Source organism: Pelmatolapia mariae, linkage group LG3_W (assembly GCF_036321145.2).
Source record: "Pelmatolapia mariae isolate MD_Pm_ZW linkage group LG3_W, Pm_UMD_F_2, whole genome shotgun sequence".
In the NCBI taxonomy this organism is placed as follows: Eukaryota; Metazoa; Chordata; class Actinopteri; order Cichliformes; family Cichlidae; genus Pelmatolapia; species Pelmatolapia mariae.
In genome coordinates, this window is record NC_086229.1 from 51,393,271 (window position 1) to 51,407,295 (window position 14,025).

General features: G+C 39.3%; 1 protein-coding gene across 2 annotated transcripts in view; it reads right to left on the reverse strand.

Moving 5' to 3' along the window:
• LOC134624596 (NLR family CARD domain-containing protein 3-like) overlaps positions 1 to 1,216 on the reverse strand; it is a 70,644-nt gene extending 69,428 nt beyond the window's left edge. The window contains exons 1-2 of one of the 2 annotated variants that reach the window (XM_063469592.1): positions 1,176 to 1,216; positions 232 to 367 (exon numbers count right to left, since the gene is read on the reverse strand). In XM_063469592.1, the coding sequence (XP_063325662.1) occupies positions 232 to 341 (110 nt within the window). In that variant the 5' untranslated portion in view covers positions 342 to 367; positions 1,176 to 1,216. Of the gene's footprint in view, positions 1 to 231; positions 368 to 982; positions 1,087 to 1,175 lie in introns of those variants that run through there. The other variant, XM_063469591.1, reaches the window with a different exon arrangement.
• Positions 1,217 to 14,025: the final 12,809 nt, after the last annotated feature.

Here is a 14,025-nt window from a genome sequence, read left to right on the forward strand (position 1 = left end):
CAGACAGCTTAAAAATAGTCTTTTTGTTTTTTGGTGCTGCCTAAAAGAACCGTAAAATATCTGTCCTATATACAGTTATGTTCATATATTTTTGTACTACATCAGGAAACTCAAAAATATAGTTTGTAATATTTTAATCCTTATTTTTAAAACTGTTTTTGTCATTTTTCTTCTCCCATTGCATCAAAAATCATTATTTACACTGAATAAATGAGTCAGCAGCTCTCTTACATTGTTGCTGCAGGTTCATCACTGAAGAGTGGAGGTTGTTCTTTGGACCAGTCACTCCTCACAGACACACAGCTGGATGCTGCAGATCCTGCTCCATCCTCTTCCTCCATCTTCTTGATGTCAGGGTGGAGTTAGTCTGAGAGGTAAACACACACACTCAGAGGTGCTGTTGTACTGGAAGCATCACACTGACGGGTTTCTAAAGTTCTCATTGATCATTTCATGGAGTTTCTGTGGTAAACACTGTCCTGTGACGTATGTGTTATGGTGAGGGTCATGAGGGCTAACCAGCCCCACTCCTTACTCCTCATATTTCAGCCTGAAGCACAAGAACAGCCTAAACCTAACCAGCAGGCTGTAACCTCAAAGGGACTTCATGGTTAGAAATAAAGGTTCAGTGAAATGAAGCAGATCATAAAAACACGAGTTCCAACTTTAAAAGAAGCATCCACACGATGACGGCACAGCAGAGGAGCACTTTCTCTAACACACTGATTCAGTTCCACTGACACAAGGACACACACAGGAAGGCGCACACATCCCGTGATGAAGGCGGGTCTTTCTGTGAGTCCGCACGCTCATTGGCTAATAGCTCGAGATAGACACATCGTTATCCAATGAGCGTGCGGGAACTTCCGACATAAAGTTGTTTCCTTTGAAAAACCAACGTCTGATTTTTTTGCCTCCACTGACGGAGCCTGTTGTTCCCGCCACAGAGACACAGTAATGTCAGAGCGGTGTTAACACTCACCCTGCCTCAGCACAGCTCTCACTCTCCTCCTGCTCTCTCACACTAAACGGAGGCTCAGCTAAACTCACTTCCTCTCTACTTACAGGAAACCAGCGCTCAGAGGAGCCGACCGGCCTCACATTTCACCCACAGACACGAACAGCGTGGAATTATTTTATGTCATAAGAAGAAACATATTCATGTTAACACTCACCTGCCTCAGCTCCACCTTCCTCCTCCTGCTTTCACTTTCACTACTGCTCCCTAAACACAGAGGATGCTGGGACTTGTTGTTTTTTTCCTTCCGTCTTCCTCATGAGCTTTCTTAAATACAGCGCCCCCTGCTGGTAAACCTTATCATTACACGAACACCTACATATCAACACATCCCCTTTCCTCTGAATGATATACAACATAGGTCTTATAAACTAACATATACACATAATTGTTTTACATTAATATTTTTTCAATTGTTTTTTTTTCACCACCATCAGAATATAAGATAAAAACAAATCCAGTTTCAGCTTTACAGATTAAGCCTAACTGGTCTTTTGGCCTTACGCTCTGACCTCCTCAATACAGGTCCTGAAACCACTTCACTTCTCTCCACATACTCATGTCCATCCAGTGGTTTCAAATCAGACACTGTCTCTGCATGTGACACATCAACATTTTCATCTTCCTCACCACATTGTTCCTCCTGAAATGTCTCTTTAGTCTTCAGCAAGTTGCAACGGTTCTTTCTGAACACATGACCTTCTTCAGTTCTTACGTCATATGATCTCGGACCTGCTTCCCGAAGAACAATGGCTTTCCTGCTCCATGCATTCTGATCTTGGATTCTCACTACATCATCCTTTGCAAGCAATCCAAGTGCTCTTGTTCCCTTGTCGTACCGCTGTTTTTGTTTCCATTTCAGATGCTCTTGCTTTTTTATAATTTCTTCACTCTGCTTGCTTTCTGCATAGCAGGGCAAAGTGGTGTGTAGCTTACGATTCATCAGCAGTTCTGCAGGGGATAAACCACAGTCAAGAGGAGCAGTCCAGTAGCTCAGCAGAGCTAAATAAGGATCTGATTGACTGTCTGTAGCCTTCTTCAGAAGCTGCTTGATGATATGCACTCCTTTTTCAGCCTTGCCATTTGTCTGTGGATGTTGAGGACTTGATGTGACATGTTTAAAGCCATATTCTCTTGCAAAATTCTGCCAATCTTTGCAATTATAGCAAGGACCATTGTCACTAATGACAGTTTCTGGTATTCCATGCCTGGAAAAGATAGACTTCACATGTGTGATCACATTATTAGCAGTTGTACTTGTAAGCAGAGCAATCTCAGGAAAGTTAGAGTAATAATCTATCACCAACAGATAGTCTTTCCCATTAAAATGAAATAAATCTGTTCCTACTTTCCTCCAAGGCTCTGTAGGAAGTTCAGGGATCATCATGGGTTCTCTTGCCTGTCTGCTCTGAAACTTGTTGCATGTTTCACACTTTCCGATCATGGTCTCAATGTCTTTATTAATACCAGGCCAGTACACAGTGTCTCTAGCCCTCCTTTTACACTTTTCTATTCCCAGGTGTCCCTCATGTATTCGTTGAAGTATCAGCTGTCTCAGACTATGTGGTATCACAATCCTATTGCCTCTCAACAGCAGTCCATTTACCACATTGAGCTCTGATCTAACATGATAATACTTTGAACAAGACCCTCTGGGCCAGTCTCCTTGGATATTTTCCATCACCGTTTGCAGCTCCCTGTCTGCAGCTGTCTCCTCACATACTTGTTTTATCTTTGCGTCAGACACTGGCAGAGACTCCACTATCATATTAACATCGTCTACTTCTGTCTCAGTGGAGCTCGCGTGACACACCTGTGATGCTCGCGACAGTGCATCTGCTAAAGCTAAATGCTTGCCTGGTGTGTATATCAAGTCAAAGCTGTACCTCTGCAGTTTCATCATGAGACGTTGAATCCTCGGCAACATCTCATTCACACTTTTCTTAATGATTGACACAAGAGGACGATGATCTGTCTCAACTGTAAAGGTAGGAAGACCATAAACATAACAGTGAAAAATATCAAGTCCATATGCCAGCCCAAGACATTCTTTCTCAATCTGAGCATATCTGGTTTCAGACTCAGTCATGGATCTAGAAGCATAAGCAACTGGTTTCCAGCTCCCCTCTTCAGCTTGAAGTAAAACAGCTCCAAGCCCATCCTTTGAGGCATCTGTTGAGATTTTCAGACTCTTCGTTGGATCATAATATGCAAGCACTGGGCGCGTTGTCAGTGTGGTTTTTAAATCATTCCATTCCTTTTCATGCCTCGCTGTCCATTTAAATTCTATGGAATCACGAAGTAACTCCCTTAGAGCTGATGCTCTCACTGAAAAGTTAGGTATGAACAAAGTTGTTACGCCGGGATGCGCGGTGAGCGAAACATTAGACTTTACACTGTCTTAATTGCTTTATTATCTCATGCCAATATCATGCACATACAGACAGCAACATCTCAAAATGGCCCCCAATCCATTTCCTGCTCCCTTTAAATACTCTAAAGACCACACCCTCTCAATTCAGACTGGTCTATAAAAGAGCTGCAATTGAGGCAGGTCACCTTTTTACTGGGAAAACAAGATGGCCACCACAGAGGTAACCTGCAAAACACTCTGTTACATGAATGCTTCCCAACAAAAGTTTATCATTCCCATCACTCTGAGCACACCTCTCTTATCTGTCGGGCGTGGCATTGTTGCGATGGCTTTTATTTTTCTTTCATCTGGCTCAATACCTCCAGCAGAGAATTTGTCTCCCAAAAATGTTATTTCCTTTACACCAAAATGACACTTCTCATGATTTAACTTTAATCCATCCTCCCTCACCCGTTGCAGCACCTTCACCAGTCTTTCATTATGTTCTTGTAGGGTGGAGCCCCAAATAACCACATCATCAACATAACAGCGAACACCTTGTAATCCCTCTAACATGTTGTCCATGGCACGATGAAAAATCTCAGATGCTGAGATTATGCCAAATGGCATTCTGAGGAATCTGTACCTGCCAAAAGGTGTATTGAAAGTACAGTATTTTGAACTTTTCTCATCTAGCTTTATTTGCCAAACCCCATGTGCTGCATCTAGCTTTGAGATGTATTTGGCGCCTGCCATTTCACTTGCAATCTCTTCACGCTTTGGTATCTGGTAGTGTTCACGCTTTACGGCTTGATTTAAATCGCCAGGGTCCATGCATATTCTCAAATCATTGTTTTTATTCCTTTTATCCACACACACCATTGAGTTTACCCACTCAGTTGGTTCTCTCACTTTTGTAATGACCTGCAACTGTGACATCCTGTCCAGTTCTTTCTTTAAACGGCCCTTCAGTGGAGCTGGGACTCTACGTGGTGAATGGATCACTGGCTCTGCATCCTCTTTCAGCTGGATACTGTAAGTGCATGGTAGACATCCCAAACCTTTGAAGACATCCTCATAATGCTGTACAATGGAGTCAACTGCGCCTCGCTGTCCACTTGCTGCTTCTGCACAGCTGATGTGGTACACTCTTTCTACTAGGTTTAATCTTTTGGATGTCACGCCACCCAGCAGTGATTCACAACCTTCTGGAACAACATTAAACAATACATCATAATCTTTATGTTTTATTGTCACTTTAAGTCTGCATTGACCACTACTTTCAATATTCTTTGCATTCTAGTCTTTTAGAGGCACTCCTTTCGTTATTATTTTGGGCTTTGGTTTCATAGCATTGATCTCTGTCATGCTGATTAGGTTTGCCTGTGCACCTGTATCAATCCTTAGTGCCACCAAAGTTCCTTGTATTGGGAGTGAAACAATCCACGTGTCTTCATAATCTGAGCGTCGCTCACTGTCTTCTGCTACGTTATGCTCACTTTTTACATCCTCAAGTGACACTATGCCCACAAAGAAAGTCTCGCTTAAATCAGTCTCTTCAACTACATGCACTGATTTGGGTTTGGCTTTCGACAGACATTGTTTGGCAAAATGATTTTTTCCATTGCATTTCAAACATCTTTTGCCATAAGCTTGACACTGTCTCGGTTCATGTCAGCCACCACATCGCTTACAGGAGTACACTCTATCCTCTTTGCTGGACTTCTGCGACATATTCTTCCTCATTTTCTTTTTAACCACAGCTATTTTTGCACTATTCAATTCAACTCAATTCAATTTTATTTATATAGCGCCAAATCACAACAAAAGTCGCCTCAAGGTGCTTTATATTGTACAGTAGATCGCACAATAAAAGATACAGAGAAAAACCCAACAATCATATGACCCCCTATGAACAAGCACTTTGGCGACAGTGGGAAGGAAAAACTCCCTTTTAACAGGAAGAAACCTCCGGCAGAACCAGGCTCAGGGAGGGGCGGCCATCTGCTGCGACCGGTTGGGGTGAGAGAAGGAAAACAGGATAAAGACATGCTGTGGAAGAGAGACATAGATTAATAACAGATATGTTTCGATGCAGAGAGGTCTATTAACACATAGTGAGTGAGAAAGGTGACTGGAAAGGAAAACTCAATGCATCATGGGAATCCCCGGCAGCCTACGTCTATTGCAGCATAACTAAGGGAGGATTCAGGGTCACCTGGTCCAGCCCTAACTATATGCTTTAGCAAAAAGGAAAGTTTTAAGCCTAATCTTGAAAGTAGAGATAGTGTCTGTCTCCCGAATCCAAACTGGAAGCTGGTTCCACAGAAGAGGGGCCTGAAAACTGAAGGCTCTCCCTCCCATTCTACTTTCAAATACTCTAGGAACAGCAAGTAGGCCTGCAGAGTGAGAGCGAAGTGCTCTAATAGGGTGATATGGTACTACAAGGTCATTAAGATAAGATGGGGACTGATTATTTAAGACCTTGTATGTGAGGAGCAGGATTTTGAATTCAATTCTGGATTTAACAGGAAGCCAATGAAGGGAAGCCAAAACAGGAGAAATATGCTCTCTCTTCCTAGTCCCTGTCAGGACTCTTGCTGCAGCATTTTGGATTAGCTGAAGACTTTTCAATGAAGTTTTAGGACATCCTGATAATAATGAATTACAGTAGTCCAGCCTGGAAGTAATAAATGCATGAACTAGTTTTTCAGCATCACTCTGAGACAGGATATTTCTAATTTTAGAGATGTTGCGCAAATGGAAAAAAGCAGTCTTACATATTTGTTTAATATGTGCGTTGAAGGACATGTCCTGGTCAAAAATGACTCCAAGGTTCCTCACAGCATTACTGGAGGCCAAGGTAATGTCATCCAGAGTAAGAATCTGCTTAGATACCATATTTCTAAGATTTTCAGGGCCGAGTACAATAACCTCAGTTTGATCTGAATTAAGAAGCAGGAAGTTAGCGGCCATCCAGGTCTTTATGTCTTTAAGACATTCCTGCAGTTTAACTAATTGGTGTGTGTTACCTGGCTTCATGGATAGATAGAGCTGCGTGTCATCTGCATAGCATTGAAAATTTATGCTATGTCTTCTAATGATGCTGCCTAGGGGAAGCATGTATAATGTAAATAGAATTGGTCCTAGCACTGAACCCTGTGGAACACCATAATTGACCTTAGTGGGTGAAGAGGACTCTCCATTTACTTGAACAAATTGGAGTCTATTAGATAGATATGATACAAACCACTGCAGTGCAGTACCTGTAATACCTACAGCATGTTCTAATCGCTCTAATAGGATATTATGGTCGACAGTATCGAACGCAGCACTGAGGTCTAGCAGGACAAGCACAGAGATGAGTCCACTGTCAGAGGCCATAAGAAGATCATTTGTAACCTTCACTAAAGCTGTTTCTGTGCTGTGATGAGCTCTGAAACCTGACTGAAACTCTTCAAATAAGCCATTCCTCTGCAGATGATCTGTTAGCTGTTTGACAACTACTCTTTCAAGGATTTTTGATATGAAAGGAAGGTTGGAGATTGGCCTGTAATTAGCTAAGACTGCTGGGTCTAGAGATGGCTTTTTGAGTAAAGGTTTAACTACAGCCAGCTTGAAGGCCTGTGGTACATAGCCAATTATTAGAGATAGGTTGATCATATTTAAGATTGAAGAATTAATTAATGGCAGGACTTCTTTGAGCAGTTTTGTAGGAATGGGGTCTAAAAGACACGTTGATGGTTTGGAGGAATTAATTATTGAAGTTAACTCAGAAAGATCAATTGGAGAAAAAGAGTCTAACTTAACATCAATGGTACTAAAAGTAGCTGTAGACGATATTACATCTGTGGGATGATTATTGGCAATTTTTTCTCTAATGATAAAAATTTTATTTGTGAAGACGTTCATGAAGTCATTACTAGTTAACATTAAAGGGATTGTTGGCTCAGTAGAGCTCTGACTTTTTGTCAGCCTGGCTACAGTGCTGAAGGGAAACCTGGGGTTGTTCTTAGTTTCTTCAATCAGTGACGAATAGTAAGATGTTCTGGCTTTGCGGAGGGCTTTCTTATAGAGCAGCAAACTATTTCTCCAGGCTAAATGATGATCCTCTAGATTTGTGACACGCCATTTCCTCTCCAGCTTACGAGTTATCTACTTTAGGCTACGTGTTTGAGAATTATACCACGGAGTCAGGTACTTCTGATTTGAGACCTTAGTTTTCACAGGAGCTACAGTATCCAGAGTCGTACGTAGTGAGGAGGTAAAATTTTTAACAAGATAATCGACCTCTGTTGGAGTAGCGTTCAGATAGCTGCTCTGCTCTATGTTGGTACAGGGCATTGAAGATGATAACAGTGGGTGGATTATATTCTTAAACTTAGTTACAGCACTTTCAGAAAGCCATCTACTGTGATAAAGTCTACTCTCCACTGCTGTGTAATCAATTATTGTAAATGAAATTTTATCAGGAAATGATCAGACAGCAGAGGGTTTTCAGGAAACACTGTTAAATGTTCAGTTTCTATGCCATATGTTAAAACAAGATCTAGAGTGTTATTAAAGTGGTGGGTGGGTTCTTTTACATTTTGAGAGAAGCCAATTGAGTCTAATAACAGATTAAATGCCATGTTGAGGCTGTCATTTTTAGCATCTACATGGATGTTAAAATTACCCACAATAATTATTTTATCTGAGCTGAGCACTAAATCAGATAAAAAACTCCGTGTAAGGCCCAGGTGGACGATAGATGATAACAAGTAAGACTGGTTTCTGAGTTTTACAGCTGGGGTGGACAAGGCTAAGCATCACGCTTTCAAATGAATTAAAAGTCTGTTTTGGTCTTTCGTTAATTAATAGGCTGGTGTGAAAAATTGCTGCCACACCGCCCCCTCGGCCTGTGCGTCGAGGTTTCTGGTAGTTAGAATGACTCGGGGGTGTTGATTCATTTAAACTAACATAATCATCCGGCTGCAACCAGGTTTCTGTAAGGCCAGTGTTGGGGAGTAACGGAATACATGTACCGCCGTTACGTATTCAGAATACAAAATATGAGTAACTGTATTCCGTTACAGTTACCGTTTAAAAAGGTGGTATTCAGAATACAGTTACTTTGGTGAAATAAATGCACGGAAATAAATACACGTTATGTGTCTGTGAGCGAGGGAGGGAGAGAAAGGAAAAGTCCGAGCTGTCACGGAGCAAAAACGGGAGCTGGAAGCATGTAAATATAATAATAACCACTGCAGCCAAGAAGAGTGCCTGACGAGCCCATTTGTAAGTAAGCTATTAAGACTCAACTGTACACTGTGTTTGTGTTTTCCTCCGGAAACAATAAGTTCCGTTGGAGCAGCCTTTCAACGCCTCTCTCTGTCTCTGGCAAGCAAAGTTGACCCAGACAACAAAGTAAAGCTAGTTTTCGGCTACCAGCCCGACACTAACCCGACGTATTAGCCAGAGGTCCCTTTACTACGTTTCGGACCTTCAGTAACAGTAATAAATCACAGCAATAGTACATTCACGTAGTTGTAAACAGCATGATAATATATTAAGTATTCCAAAGTATTCAGAATACGTTACTCTCATTGAGTAACGTAACGGAATACGTTACAGAATACATTTTGGGGCATGTATTCAGTATTCTGTAGTGGAATACATTTTAAAAGTAACCTTCCCAACACTGTGTAAGGCAGAGTAAATCGATTTGTTGGTCAGTTATTAAGTCATGTACTAACAGAGACTTGGAGGAGAGAGACCTAATATTTAATAATCCACATTTCACTGTTTTACTCTTTGGTTCAGATGTGGATTCTGTATTGTTCTTTCTTTTTGATTTTTTTATGTTTAAATTGTTTATTGCTGGTTTTTAGTTTGTTTTTTGTCCGTTTGGGAGCTGACACGGTCTCTATGGAGATGGGTTTTTTTGGGGGGGTAGCAGGAGGAGAGAAGCTGCAGAGAGGCGTGTAAGACTGCAACTCTGCTTCCTGGTCCCAACTCTGGATAGTCATTACTATTATTATAGTTATTGTCTCTGGTTGGGCAGGTCACATACTGGGTAAAGGTGGGCAGTGTCCAGTGAGGCATGATTAAAGTCCCCTGATATTATGAGAAGGGATCTCGGAGAATGTGTTTGCAGTCTGCTGACCACAGAGTGGAGAGAGTCACAGGATATGTTGGATATATTCCAGAAGGGTTACATGTGATATATTATATCCCCAAAACTCTCCAAGAACTGCTGAATAACTTGTACAGGAACAATAAAACTGATAATATGCAATTTCCAACCTGCCAAAAAAGTGATTGTGGTCTATAACTTGTCACTGAAATACTATTTCTGCTTCAAACTTGGTGGTTGTCATTCAGAAGGGTCCTATGTGACATATTATATCTCAAACAGACCATTAGAACTGCTGAAAAACCATTAAGGGAACAATATGCAATTTTCAACCTGCCAAAAAGTGATTGCCGCCTATATCTTGTCACTGAAACAATTTTTCTGTTTCAAACTTGTTGGGTATCATCTAAAAGGATCATATGTGGCACATCATATCCCAAACAGTCTCTAAGAAATGCTGAATAACTTGTAAAGGATCATTAATACCCATAATATGCCATTTTAAGCCTGCCAAAAAGTAATTACCACCTATATCTTGTCACTGAAAAAATGTTTCTGCTTCAAAATTGTTGGATATCATCCAGAAGGGTTACATGTAACATATTATATCCCAAACACTCTTCAAGATCTGCGGAATAACTTTTAAAAGAACATTAATACCGATAATATGTCATTTTCGACCTGCCAAAAAGTGATTGCCGATAACTTAAGCGCTTTGGGGTCCTTAGGGACTAGTAAAGCGCTATACAAATACAGGCCATTACCATAACTTGTCACTGAAACAATATTTCTGCTTCAAACTTGTTGGGTATCATCAAGAAGGGTTAAATGTAACACACAGGAGCCCAAACATCCCCTTAGAACTGCTGAATAACTTTTAAAAGAACATTAATACCGATAATATGTCATTTTCAACCTGTGCATAAAACGTCAAATTTCAAAAATGTTGTAATTCAAAAATAATACAACAAAAGGATAATGGCCAAATGGAAACAGGTGGGAGGAGATCTGCTTAAACACACTAGGAACACTAAGTAATTGGAAAGAGAAAACAAATGGTAATAAAAATGTAATTCCAATACAGCACTTATTAATTGACATGAAAACCAAAAACGAATAACAAATAGACCAGAAACAGGGGGTATAGCGGAAGCTCAACACCAGTAAACCATGGAACAACATATATATTAATTCTTTGCATACAGTAACTATGCTAACATGTTAGGAAACACACAATAATTGAATAATCCTACAAACAAAATGCAATCAAAGCTGAACTCTAATGTTGTGAACAACACAGAAACACACACAGCAACACGAACATAAATTAATGAATTAATAAACAAATAAAAAAACAATAAATATTATAGGAGACAACGATACAAAACAGGAAACATTTCAAAAACATAACTTAACATAACCATTCTACCACTACTGTTCTTATGAAGTAATAGATATACGTATAGATATGTACATGAAAACAAATATGTACACACTAAATATACATACATATACTGTGTACCTGCACGTCCATAAACATAGAAGGTGCATTGTGCATGAATGGTAACCATGGATGTCCACAAAGTCCAGTGAATTATGACATTGTGATTGAGGAGTTATAGAGTCTAACTGCTGATGAATTATCTGGGAAAGCGCTCTTTCCTGCAGCAAGGATGTTTCAGGAAGGAGCTGTGATAGTTGTCTAAATTGGTTCATATTTATCATAGTTTCATAACAGTTTTCATAATTATTTTCCCACTTTAGTTGTTACTCCTGTTCCATCTTTGCTGGCGTTTTGTTCATGTTTACCTGCCTTAATAAAATCACTTGCTTTTGGTTCTAGTCTCTGCTCTGTCTCCTCCAGTGTCTCCATTTGTGTCCTCGTTCTTGTTCAACACAAGCACTTACTGTGATTTTTCTAAAAATAAATATGATTCAAATTTCAATAGCAAATGTTACTTCAAATAATGACTGCATTTTTATATATTTTATTCACAGTTTGCAGAGTGCATCTTAAAAGATGTTCCAGTAGAGTTTGAGAACTCTGCTTCAAGTATTGCAAGTCTGAGACAACAGATTGCAATATGTCTTCTTGAGAATACAGGTATCATTACAAATATAAATTAAATGGTAAACTACAAAATGGTATCTTGAATGTGTTTTTAACATTGTTCTTTTATTGCTATAATCTTATTATGTAGTCATGCAAACAGAGTTCATTATTGTTAAAAGTAAAGTATTTGCTTCTTGTTGTTGAAGATGACCTCACTGACCTATGCCACTATTGTGGGAACCACGATGGTGACACTCAATGGGTAAATGCTTATGTTTTACATGTCCTTAGCCCATTCAGCTTAAAAGATGATAAAAAAAAATCACGAAACAAAAAAATAATTTTAAAGATGTCACAGATCACACATCATATGACTTATTGTAGTTGTAATGAATGGTGGACTGCTTTATGATCTGAGTATTTTGCAAAATTGTTATTTAAATACTTATTTGTATAACACTATTAACATAATACTTGTGTTACCTTGTTTTGTCTAATTCAGATTGGCTGCGACATTTGCCCATGGTGGTACCACAGGAGCTGTGCCAAGAAGCCCCGCAAGAGCAAAGAAAACAAATTTGTCTGTGAAGCATGCTGGTCACCCAGTTAGGGTTTCTGGCAATTTTTCTAGGGCTTTGAAATGTGTGTTTTGTATCGTTGTCTCCAATAGTATTTATTAGTTGTTTGTTTATTTATTTATTTAGTTATTATTTCTTTTATTTTGTTTTGCTGTATGTGCTGTATGTTGTTCTGTTAACAACATTAAAATTCAGCTTTGATGTTGTTTCATGGTTTACTGGTGTTTAGCTTCCGCTACACCCAATGTTTCTGGTATATTTGTTAGTTTATTTCAATTGGTGGTTTGTTCTTTAATTGGATATTGTTATTGTTTTTTGGTTTTTAGTTTCAATTAATAAGTGCTGTATTGGAATTGCATTTTTTTACCTTTTGTTTTCTCTTTAGTATTACTTATTGTTCCTAATTTGTTTATGCATATCTCCTCCCAGCTGTTTCCATTTGGCCATTATCCTTTTTTTGTGTTATATTTGAAGTTTGACATTTTTTGCGCTGTCCAATAAAGGCTTGATTTAAATTTGCAGCAGAATGAACCTTCTGAATGATATCAGTCAAGTTTGAAGCAGAAATATTGTTTCAGTGACAAGATATAGGCCACAATCACTTTTTGGCAGGCTGAAAATGGCATATTATCAATGTTAATGTTCCTTTAAAGGTTATCCAGCAATTCTTAGAGACTGTTTGGGATATGATGTGCCACATATGATTCTTTTGGATGATACCCAACAAGTTTGAAGCAGAAAAATTGTTTCAGTGACAAGATATAGGCCACAATCACTTTTTGGCAGGCTGAAAATGGCATATTATCAATGTTAATGTTCCTTTAAAGGTTATCCAGCAATTCTTAGAGACTGTTTGGGATATGATGTGCCACATATGATCCTTTTGGATGATACCCAACAAGTTTGAAGGAGAAATATTGTTTCAGGGACAAGATATAGGCCACAATCACTTTTTGGCAGGTTGAAATGACATATTATCGGTATTAATGTTCTTTTAAAAGTTATTCGGCAGTTCTAAGAGACTGTTTGGGCTCCTGTGTGTAACATGTAACCCTTCTTGATGATACCCAACAAGTTTGAAGCAGAAATATTGTTACAGTGACAAGGTATAGGTGGCAATCACTTTTTGGCAGGTTGAAAATGACTATTATCAGTGGTATTGTTCCTATACAAGTTATTCAGCACTTCTTGGAGAATGTTTGGGGTATAATGTGACACATATAGCCCTGGATGATTTCCAGCAAGGTTGAAGCAGAAATATTGTTTCAGTAACAAGATATAGTCCACAATCACTTTTTGGCAGGTTGGAAATTGCATATTATCAGTTTTTTGTTCCTGTACAAGTTATTCAGCAGTTCTTGGAGAGTTTTGGGGATATAATATATCACATGTAACCCTTCTGGAATATGTCCAACAAGTTTGAAGCTGAAATATTGTTTCAGTGACAAGTTATAGGCCACAATCACCTTTTGGTAGCGCTAAAATGCCATGTTCTCAGTCGTTATTCTGAACAAACAAGAAAGAGTCATGGTGATTCTGGAACAATAGGTCTTTATTGTTTTAACTACTATTCGACAGTCTTATAACAAATATGAACAACGAGAGTAGACATACTAAACCTGTAGGCATTAATTATTCCATCGTGATGCGTGTAGTCATTCGTGACAGCGCTACACAATGAAAGCAAACTTCTGACAAGCGTCATAATTCTATTCATTCATAATTATAATAAACGTTAAAGTTCCATAAATGCATACCTTTGCCTAATAACAAAGGCATAAATGTCTTTGGGGTTTTTTTCCCCCACGTTATATCAGTTGCATGGAAGTAGCTGGCAACGCAAGTAATCCGGGCGCTGCAGCTTTAAGCAGCTGTGCGCGCTCCCGCAGACGGCAATCAGTTTCTGGC